At 38.4% G+C, this 11,250-nt stretch overlaps 1 protein-coding gene across 1 annotated transcript; it reads left to right on the plus strand.

The window, feature by feature from the left end:
- The first annotated feature begins 5,979 nt into the window (after positions 1-5,979).
- On the plus strand, positions 5,980-8,314 carry Atxn7l3b (ataxin 7 like 3B). Its single transcript, XM_090328262.1, has one exon. The coding sequence runs from the start codon at positions 6,343-6,345 to the stop codon at positions 6,634-6,636; it is 294 nt and encodes a 97-aa protein (XP_090184388.1). The 5' UTR covers positions 5,980-6,342; the 3' UTR covers positions 6,637-8,314.
- Positions 8,315-11,250: the final 2,936 nt, after the last annotated feature.

Below are 11,250 nucleotides of genomic sequence, written 5' to 3' on the forward strand. Positions count from 1 at the left end.
TATTTAACATGATAAATGGAATAATTCTGACATATCAAAAATTGTTTAAAGTGCATGAATTGGCATTCCTAGGATTTTTCCATTTATGGTTGTTCTGACAATGGTTTGTTGAGACATTAGTGAAGCCGGACAAATTGAAATGCAGGTTCCATGGGAGATGGAATACTATGCACAGAATGTGTACCTGAATTTCATGACAGCACGTCCATCACTCAGACATATGTGTTATTCCAAAAATACTAGAATTACCAAGAACCATACGAGGTGAAAGATACATAGACTGTGTCAAAATAAAACTTAAGGCCTTCAACTTATTCACTGAGAACAGACAATAGTTCATATTTTGCAGGAAACACACATTAACTGTGTCCTTTAAAACTAATCATAAAGTTCAAATGTGGCTAAAACTGCAAATTGCATATGGCTTTATTTCTTACAATAGTTAACTTCCTCTTCCATTTGATGTGATTTTTATTAGCGCAAATGAAATACCAATTGGGCTTATTTACCAATATAATTATTATCTTGTTTTAGTTCATGAATTTAAAACCATTCAGCTTAGTTACAGTAAAAATTTCTCATTCCTTGTCTGTGTTTTCATAACATTCCATTTTGTCCTCCACATTGATGCCTGATGGTCTTTCTAATATAAAATCTGAAGGAAATTTTCAGTGATCACAGACTCTCACCCTTACCTAGATTCTCAAGGCTGTTTCCTCTAATGATGTCTGGAAGATTAGTAGATAAAAAGCGTGGTGTGTTATTTCATCATTCCGTTTTTAATCATACTCTCTTCTGCATCTAAAGTGTTTCTCTCTTCACCAGCTTTGGCTAACAAACAATATTCTTGCTTCTAATCTCAAGTAAAATTTCTCCTTTTTTGCCCATAGAATTGAAAGTCCTTTTGGGAGTGTGGTTACTTTTTTTTTAATAGATTTTATAATTCTTGTTGAATGTTATCCATCTAAATCACTGTTTGAAAAAGAACTGGTGTCCTTTTTAATGTTTCCTCTAATTTTAAACAAACATATATAGATGCCAATGTTTACCAAATGTAAGAATATATGAGGATAAATAAGGATAAATAAGGATTGTCTAGATTTGAAGCCAAATATTTGTTCTGTATAATTTTAGAAATAAAATGCAATATTCATTGAACATTTACACAATGCTCAAACATTCCTCTAAGCAGGGCACATTTTATTTTACCTGAAATATCCAATTAAGAAAAATCAATGTTCAATTTAAAGATGAGGTAACTAAGACTGAGCTGCACGTGGAAGGTGGTAGATGCCCATTCGTAGATGTAAGTCATTTATTCCTCGATACCTTAATGCAACATGGCTGTTGGTATTAAATATTAAAAACTACAAGTTTTCCCTGTATTTCTCTACTTTTTTCTTGTCTTCTTCCATAGTGCTTCTCCAAAGAAAATCGGCAGTGTGGAATGAGATTTGTATAGAATGGCAATGAACAATGTTCAGGAGAAAATAGATTAAAAAATGAGAAAATCTCCGGCAGTTTGGAAACTGCCAAATTTAAGCCTGAGGCCATTAATCAAACTTGTCTCCAAGTGTCAGAAAGTACAGTGTGCCACAGACCAAAAGATTGATTTTAGGATTTCAAGTACAGAAAAAATTGGCTTGTAAATTAAATGCATTTTTTTGTTCTTTGCTCATCTTAATAACTATTTTCAGCTTTTAGAATTCTAGTCTGTATCTTGTTCAGATAGGTGGTGTTTCAGAAACCAAGTGCTTTGATGCTACAAATAAAGTTCCTCACTCTTCCTTTTCCCCAAGGAAATAATTAAAGCTTCTTGGGCCTTATCTTAAAAGTCTCTAGATAGAGCTCCTGGTGACCCAAGCTTATAGTCCTAGTTACTAAGGAGGCTGAGATCTGAGGATTATGATTACAAGCTAATGTCCATGAGACTGTTAAATTCAGTTAATCAACAGAGATAAAGGAAATGGAGCTAAGCCTCAAAAGGGTAGAGGACTAGTCTTTAGAAAAAAGCTCAGGGATAGCTCCCAGGCAATAAGTTCAAACCCCCAAGTTTCAGAGAAATTTTGGGTAAGATCCTAAAATCCTGGGTATACAATTAGATCAAGGAAAATGCTTTAATTAATAAACAATGAAATATAATTAATAATTTATAATAATAAATTGATTTAATAGAAATTTAATTAATAAACAATGAAACTTGAGCACAATTAATTCTTTGAGAACTGGGATGAAATAAGTTTTGATAATTCCTTTGAGAATTCAACACATTAAGAACCAAATTCTCTACAAATGAAAGAACAAGCAAAATTTAGGGGAATAACTGAAAAATTAGATAGAAATTTTAATTTAAAATAAGTGAAACATTCGGAGATACTTCCATGTTCGTACTTAAATTTGACCTTGATTTTACATTTACCAAGATTTTTGCAAGGATATTAATCTCCCACTTGGTGGTATTTACCAGATGCCTGTCTGTGCTACACAAGAATTAAAAGCATCCCACCCACCAGTTTAACAGCTTGACTTAATAAAATATGAGACAGTTCTTGATGGGAGAAGACAAACAAAAGAAAACCTAATGGGCATTAGTCAAATTAGAAAAAAAAAGTGTGTCATTAATTACACAAATCAGTCTTTACAATCTGAAGGCAAACAACTACGAAAAATCAAAAGGAAGGAAGGAATGAAGGAAGGAATGGAGGGAGGGGGAGAGAGAGAAAGAGAAAGAAAGAAAGAAAGGAAGAAAGAAAGAAAGGAAGGAAGGAAGGAAGGAAGGAAGGAAGGAAGAAAGAAAGAAAGAAAGAAAGAAAGAAAGAAAGAAAGAAAGAAAGAAAGAAAGAAAGAAAGAAAAAATAAAGAAAGGATGAAAAGAAAGTTTTGCACCAAATAATGAAAAGCCAGTTTGGTAGAAAAGTTATAAAATGACACCACTTTGGGGAAGCAAGTAATTGTAAGTAAGATGTGATACTTAACATTGAAGACACATCTCTAAATTATGTGTGGTCTTTTAATGTTCAGATGGTTTATTAAAATAAGAGAATTCTCTAGCATGAACAATGAAAAATCAAATAAGGCAACAACATGAGTAAAATATGTTTGGGTCTTGAGTAACTGGTACATTGTATACTGCCAGTAAAATTTTTATATATTACATACTAGTGATGATTCTGGATTCTTTTTCCTCCAAGTATTTATGCATTACTAAAGAATCTGAGGTAAAAATAGTAGACATTTGGAGGACCTATTATAGAACAGAAAGAACACAAAGGCCTTTATATTTAGTCCAAATTCTGCCACTAACAAGTTGGACAATTCACTTAATATCTTTGGCTTCATTAGAAATCAGAAATACAGATATAATTTAGTTGGCTGTTTTTCTCTTCAGCTGGACAAGTGAAGAAATATGACATTTTTACTGAATCTTCTGACTCTTATCTCCAATTAATCCCTTCCCCTCAAAAAAAAAAAACTGACAGTAGAGCTGTGGCTCAAGTGTTAGGCACCAGCCTTCAGTAAAATATTTCAAGGACAGCCCCAGTTCCTGAGTTCAACGGCCAAGGACATCCAACAACAACAACAACACAAAAGATGTAGTAGAATTTCTGAATCAGGCCTATGTTTTAGAGTGATCTGATTTGACAACCTATTATCAACCTATTCTGGTAAGGAAGTATTCTTCACTATCATCTTTATTTTCAACAAACATTGCTACAGCATTCCAACAAACTCACGTAAATTTTTTATCATGGGCTTTACTTAGAGAATTCAAATTTCTTTCAAGTATTTTATTGTCCATCTTAGATTGCATTTTAATATATTTCATGTTGTGTTCATCTATTGTTTTTAGAAGTGATAGCTTTGCAAGGCTTGAATTCAAGATCTTCCATTTTCTCAGCTTGCTTATACCACTTCAACTACAACTTCGATCTTGCTTTTTGCCTGTTATTTTGCGGATGAAGTCTTATAGACTTTTCTTTTCCCACTGATTCTGAATATGATCCTGTGTCTCAACCTCCTGATTTATTGGAACTACAGGGAAAAACCACAGCTTGATTATTATCTTTCAAGTTCAAAATGTCTTTGACATGGGTGTATTAGAATTAAAGTAGATAGAATAGACATGACAAATATGAACTGATATATTTAATCGTATTATAAGGCTATATGAAGATTACACTTTGTTGAATGGATAACATACAAATTACACAAAGAAAAACAGGCAAAAATGTACAAAACACCAGGACTAAGTAGTCTGATCTTTCAAAATGTTCTATATGTAACGACTTGAAAGTTTTAAAATGACAAAATACGCAATCAAAAAAACCAAGTTCAGTGCAATAACTAGCTTTTTATAACCAAATAAATTTAACTTAATTCTCTACTCCCAAATATAGAGCAAAGTATTAAGAATGGACTACAAGTAAGAGTTTTCTCATATATATGTATATATATATAAATGACTTCTATGTTTATTGGGAAAGATAAATCTCTCCTATATTCTGGAAAAATATTAAAAAGAAAGCTAAATGTTAAGTCTTTTTTACTTTTTTCTTCTTTTACAGCTATTTTTTGGATAAATTGTAAGGATAAAACAGTAGTAGTGGTGTAGGATCAATAATGAATAACAAAAAAGTAAATACTTTCCTGATTTCTGTAACATCCAATTCACATGTACTATGAATAGAAATAATTGATGTGTAGTGAACCCTTAACCAGGGCTTAAGGTACTACTTCTAAGGAATGTTTAGTAATACAATCTTCATTTTGAAATACCATCTAGCTACATTCAAATATGGAAATAAATCTAAGTGCTGTCTTCAAGAATGAAGCCCACTTAGTCTGGCTGCAGCTCTAAGAACTTATGTTATCTAATTTTAGAAAAAGTTTCCTTTCAGATTTCTTTTTTTTCCCCTTTTTAAAAAAATTGGGATGATGTAGAGAAGGGTTACAGTTACATTCATCAGGTAGTGGGTAGATTACTTCTTGATCATTGATATTCCTTCTCATATTTTTCTCCCACTTTCCCTCTCCCCACCCCTCCCAATCATCTTGTTTTTCCCCTTCCCTTCCCTATTTAAAATAAACAAATAAATGCATATACAATATAACAGGTATCAAAGTCAGATACAGCACCAACATGAGATAAGCCCGGGGGGGGGGGGGGATAGACCTAACTTCACCTAGTACATTAAGAACAACAATCACAACGATAAACCAAGATAAACGTCTTGTTTCCATATCCTGCAGTGCATTACGCTTAGCCTCATCCCATATGTCCACATGTGCATAGCTTTTGAGCTACTGTGGTCAGATTTCTTTTCTCCTCAAGACAGACTGCACTGTATTGCGGAGCTAGCTTAGAGAAGTATAAAATCGTCTCTTCACAAACTGTGTCAATGGTCTTCTAAGTGAGATACATGCCTTAGGTTTATTTGATCCATGTATACGAATTGTGCCTTCAGTGTGTTGTTGTTCATGCAGAAAGACTCAAAGATAAACGGAACCGTAATTTGTTTCCTTGCACCATCTAGTGGATTTAAACGACAACTACGGCAGTCACCGATGGCAAATGAAATGAAGTGAAATTGTCAGACGTGATGTGGGCGAACCGATCCTGAAATGCCAGCTTATATGATTCTACAACACGGCGGTTAATTTTCATTTTTCCCTTTTGAAGAGAAACACACACACAGTAACTTAAACATGGGCAGAGTCACTGGAGAATATTTTAGCCAGTAAATAAAATAAAATAAAACAGCATCTCTGCACCCTGTTGCAAAAAAAAAAAAAGACAATGATAGACACCTTTTAATCCTTCCCATCCTTCCGACACAAACGCTTCCAAGGCAGCCGGTGCGCGTAGCAGAAAAAAAAAAAAAAGAAAGAAAATCCGGCAAGTCTGCGCCCAGCGAGCCTGCGCCCAGCGAGCGCGCAGGCGCACGAGTAACCGGAAGCTGAGAGGCGGGGCTACGTTCCGACCGGAGAACGGAAGAAGCCTGGGCGTCTGGGCGGAGGCGCTGAGATCCTTCGGGTGGTGTGAGTCGTTCACCTGACGCGCAGCTCCCAAACCCATTGTCGGTGGACGCCGAAACGAACCGAAAGGCTTTGGGGGTTGGGCTCCGGATCCGTCGTTCGTGGCGCCTTCTTCGGTCGCCGTGGACTCTCCTCCCGTCCGCTCTGGGACCGCCGCCGCCGGAAGACGCGGCCTGGAAGAGAGGCCTTCTTAGGCCTAGGTGCGGCCCAGCGAGCCTGACGCGTGGCTGCCGTGAGTAACACCACACCACACCACACAAAAGCAGCACCCGCGAGCGCCCGCACCACAGTCGTTCCCCGATTACAATGGAGGAGATTTCCCTGGCTAACCTGGATACTAACAAGCTGGAGGCCATCGCGCAGGAAATATACGTAGACCTGATAGAGGATTCTTGTTTGGGCTTCTGTTTTGAGGTGCACCGGGCAGTCAAGTGCGGCTACTTCTACTTGGAGTTCGCAGACACGGGGAGCGTGAAGGATTTTGGCCTTCCGCCAGTGGAAGACAAAGGAGCGCGCCGCCTCCCGCTTTGCTCCCTCCCTGGCGATTCTGGCAGTGGGCCGGATCAGCAGCTGCAGCGCTCCCCTCCAGAATTCCAGTAACCGCCACCCCAGAAGAGAGAGGGGCGAAAAATGACCAGGACAATAACCCAGACTGGTCCTTTGACTTGGAAGAGTAAGCTTAAGTAGGGGCAAAACAAAACAAAAATATCAGACAAAACTCCCAATTCCTCTTCCCCCTTTCAAGATCCTAGAATTTAAAAAAAAAAGATCCCAAAGTGGAAAATGTAGGAATTGAGATTTTTTTTAAAGTGTATGTGGGTGCAGTTCTGAAACCCTGGGCAGGAGAAGGTGCACAGCCTGGGTGGTATGCAGTGTGTGTGGATCTCTAAAACACACCTGGATCCCCTGTGCTGCTGCCCTCAGCACACAGGTGAGAAGCATATAAAAAAATCTGATCTGAGACTTCGCATCTGCTTCATGCCAAGGGCTTTCTGAAGAATCTGGACCTTGTCCATGATCTGGCCATTTTACCAATGGGACTGTTCTTTCATTTCTAAGTCTCTCATTTACTCGTCATTGTTTAAAAAAAGAAAGAAACGTGTAGCACCTGGAGACTTAATCATATCAATTTAGGACCACCAAGAAAAAAAAAGGAATTTTCAGTTGAATTCGGTAGTGAAGTTATATGGCCCTGACTGCAAGGAGAGCAATTCAAAACCACCTATAATTTTTCTTTAAGACCCAGAATTTTCCATGATTTCTTCACACCTGAACACAAGGCCTCGGCTTGGCCCTGTTTTATTTCCTTCCCACCCAGTGGCATAAGGTTGACAAAATACAACTTGGTTGGCCAGACAGGCCGAGGATACAGTTGTGAGCCCATGGGGAGGTAGTAGAGACTTCTGCAACTATGCAAGGTCTCAAGCTGGAAGATTTGTTTGTGGAGCGTATTGTTCGGTGGACATAAGTTTGGTGGGACAGTAACTTCCCTGTACTGGTTGCAGAGCCATTCTGCAAGTTTGACTTGGTCATTATACCAAGTCACTACTTGCCTCCTACTCCAGGGACATGAAGAGCATCAAGGTTGTGAAAGAGGCTAATTGAAACATGAGTCCACAGAGGGTCTCAGCCAGGTGCCCAGAGTAATGTGAATGGGTTTAGTGCTAGAAGCCAAGGAGCAGGACTAGGTCATCTCTCATCTGACTGTGCCGAGTCCTGTTGAATGCCCCTCTCAGAAGGTCTGTTTTGGTGAACATGCAGACTGTCACCACCTTCTCTGCCCTTCAAAAAGGGCAGTCTCTTCCACTAGGTCCCTTTTGATCACTAGATAGCGAGAGCTTTCTGTTACTAGGAGTCAGGAAAAGAGGTCCAAGTTCCCTGACTTTAGGAAATGGGATTGGGGGAGGATGGGAACTGAGCTGTGTTATCAAAATTGCCTTGTGTTTTACTCCCGGAGTGAAGGTTTATAAAGGATAGGTATAGGTGGGTGGGAGGCCTGAAGTGAGTGGAACGGTGCTGCTTTATTTGAAATGTTTTTCTTACCTCATTCTATGCCCCAGTAAAGGCCCTAGCCTCATCTCTCTGGCTTGGTCCACAGTCCTGTCCACTGCCTATCTGGTGCAGCTCATAATTCCAGGTGCTGCTTGCCACTCTTAAACTTTCCCTATCCACCAGCTTCAGTTCATCTTGTCTTTTAAGTACTTCTGATTCTTCTCAACTTTCTTTTTCTTGGCCTTTTTTTAAATGTTGCTTTAATTCTGCTTTTTTTTTTTGAAAACTAAAAGAAGAATCTTTGGCACCCTATGCTTAGGTTGGAATGGGGTGGGGGAAGATGTATTTACAAGGCAGTGTCATGCATACATTTTTCCCTCTAGAACTGCCTTAGATATTCCTGCTTTGTCTGTCTTCTTACCTGCAACTTGGATTCTGCTCTTAGGACTTAGGCAGAACTATGAAGACTGTCTGGCACACCGAGTTGGAGCTGGTTCACCTTCTCTACCCCTTACTTTGTGTGTTTTTTCCCTCATCTATGAACTCATTTGAGTTAGAGTTTAGGAAACAGACTTTGAATCTATTACTGCCTTCTAGAGATTTCCTGCCCAGTATTGTGGGCCTAGGTACAGATCTACATTCAAGAATTACAGCTTGTGAAAAAAGTCAAACCGTGGCTGGAGCTAAAAGTAATTAATTTGTAGTTATTCTTACCTTTGACTTTTTGTGAATATTTAAATAGAATGCTGATGGAAAGGAGGGTCTCAGTGAGTGTTTTGAGAGAGAAAAGATAACACTTTAACTCTTGCTTTAGATAGGAAACCAAGAACAGGACTTCAATATTTTCTTTCAGACCTTTATGTATGACTAGAGGAGGAAGATGTTGGAAGTAAGTTTGAGTAATGGTTTCTTCACATCTCTTGTTGTTTTGATCCCCTTCTCTATTACCATCATTAGGACAAGAAGTCCCTGCCCTACATAGCTAGTAGGTGGGCTCAGTGTAGCAGGTGCCCTGAGGGGACAAACTACTGTTTCAGGAGTTGAGGCTCCCTAGTATATGGTTGGCAGTGGTTAGAAACTCCCTTTTCCTATCTTCCCCATTGTCCTGTCTGTAACAACAGAACTTCTTTCCTTCCGTATTCAATTATTGTATTGATCACTCTATAACCCTATTGTGTATCTGAGTGAGTGAGTGTGTGTGTGTGTGTGTGTGTGTGTGTGTGTGTACATGTGTATACGGGGGAAAGGGGTTCTTTAAAATTTCTGTGATTTGTGGCTTTTTCTACCATACATTAGTTTCTACCACCGCATGCCCAGGGGCACTGCCTGGCATTACCGCATGCTGGGATCATTGGGGGAGGGTAGTATGAAACTCACCGCTGTTCGTTGCTTTGGAGATTTTTATTTTTGCATAAGTAATCCATCCTGTACAGATAGCTGATTAACTGTGTGTTTCTTGCCCCTATGGCTGCTGGTGTAAATAAAATGCATCTCCCCATTGCTACACAGTAATAATAAACTTTTTAAAAATTACTTTGGCTCTTCATTTTTTAAAATACTATTTAGTCCCCAAATAGTGAAATGTTATATCACTGTTGAACTTTAGCCTTTACTCTTAAATGGGAGTTGTGTGATAGACTATCTAGCCTTGCTTCTCAATCTAGTCCTGAAAATGTTCTGTCTCCATCCAGCAGCTAGTGAAAGCTATATCTAATCTTTTCCTTTCTATATGAGGTAAGAAAGAAGGAAAGTACATGTGATCCAGACCTGTTCCATAAAGCCTTCTTTGACAGTTCAGCTTGAACCCAGATTATTTTAATATGTACATTTTTACCATTTGAAAAATAGCTTTGTCCTTGAGGCAAATGAGTGGTAGGGGAAGGTGATTCTACCTTTCTAATGGCAACATTTTTCCCATATGGATACATATATGTATTTTATTTATTTTTTTTATTGCCAGTCCTGGGACTTGAACTCAGGTCCTGACCACTGTCCTTGGGTCTTCTCAAGGCTAGAGCTACAACAGCACCTCTTCCTGCTTTTTCAATATATGTGGTACCAAGGAATCAAACCTGGGTCTTCGTGCATGCTAGGCAAACTTGCCACACTAGGCCCGACTCCTTGCCCCTATATATGTAGTTTCTAATATGCATGTTACTTTTTTTTTTTTTAACCAGTCCTGGGCCTTGAATTTAGGGCCTGACCACTGTCCTTGGGCTTTCTCAAGGCTAGAGCTCTGCCACTTGAGGCACAGCACCAATTCCAGCTTTTTCCTATGTATGTGGTACCTAGGAATCGAACTCGGGTCTTTGTACATGCTAGGCAAGCACTCTACCACTAGGCCAAACTCCCGGCCCTATTTTTATTTCACTGCTTTAGGTTTTTCATTTCTTTTTTTAGAGTAATTCTGATGATTTTTTCTTTAATCTTTTAGTTGATAAGCCAGAATTTTGAGCACTTCTCAGATTATACATAGTTGTGTTTTATACTGGTCAAAACGCCATTTTTAGCTAAATGTTTTAATTCATTAAAGATTTCTAGGTTGAAATAATGCTGAGATGAATATAAATTGGCATGGAAATGGAGCCACAGGGGAAAAAAAATGGCTCAACAGGACACCTGAAAGAACTTAATGAACATGAAACATTATATATAGTCTTCTCTTACAAGGACACTAAAAATTGTCTTTGTCCAGTTTAGACACTCAAGACTACGCTAATGATTATTTAAGTAAATGTGCAAATATGAGTTCTATAAAGTGATATAATGTATGAAAAGTGGTTAGAGTGAAATTTCACCAATAAATAAGACTTCTACTTCCAGTGAAATTCACTGTAGGGATCAACTAGTAGTTTTGTAGGGCAGGGAGGGTAGCGTAGTGGTAGAGTGCTTACCTTGCATTCATGAATCCCTGGGTTTGATTCCTGGGTACCACATCCTCAGTTAAAGCAGGAAGTGGTAGTGTTAACCTTGAGAAGCTCAAGGACAGTACCCACTCCCTGAGTTCAAGCCCCAGGACTGGGGGGGCAAATGTAGGAGCTAAAACAAGTGAATCTTATTTTTCAAGTTCACATTTGAATTAATGTACTCAGTAATTCATTTTCAAAGTGAGATATCTGTTAAGACCTCTATTTAGAATGACAAGTATAATTGAATTAGTACTTTAAATCTTTTGTGTTGGTACCAGGACTTGAACTGAGGGCCTTATGTTCTCATGTGACT

The sequence above is a fragment of the Megascapheus bottae genome, chromosome 2 (genome assembly GCF_031878675.1).
Source record: "Megascapheus bottae isolate mThoBot1 chromosome 2, mThoBot2.hap1, whole genome shotgun sequence".
NCBI lineage: Eukaryota > Metazoa > Chordata > Mammalia > Rodentia > Geomyidae > Megascapheus > Megascapheus bottae.

Coding starts and splice junctions, on each gene's coding strand:
- Atxn7l3b (XM_090328262.1), top strand. CDS start 6,343: ATGGAGGAGATTTCCCTGGCTAACCTGGATACTAACAAGCTGGAGGCC.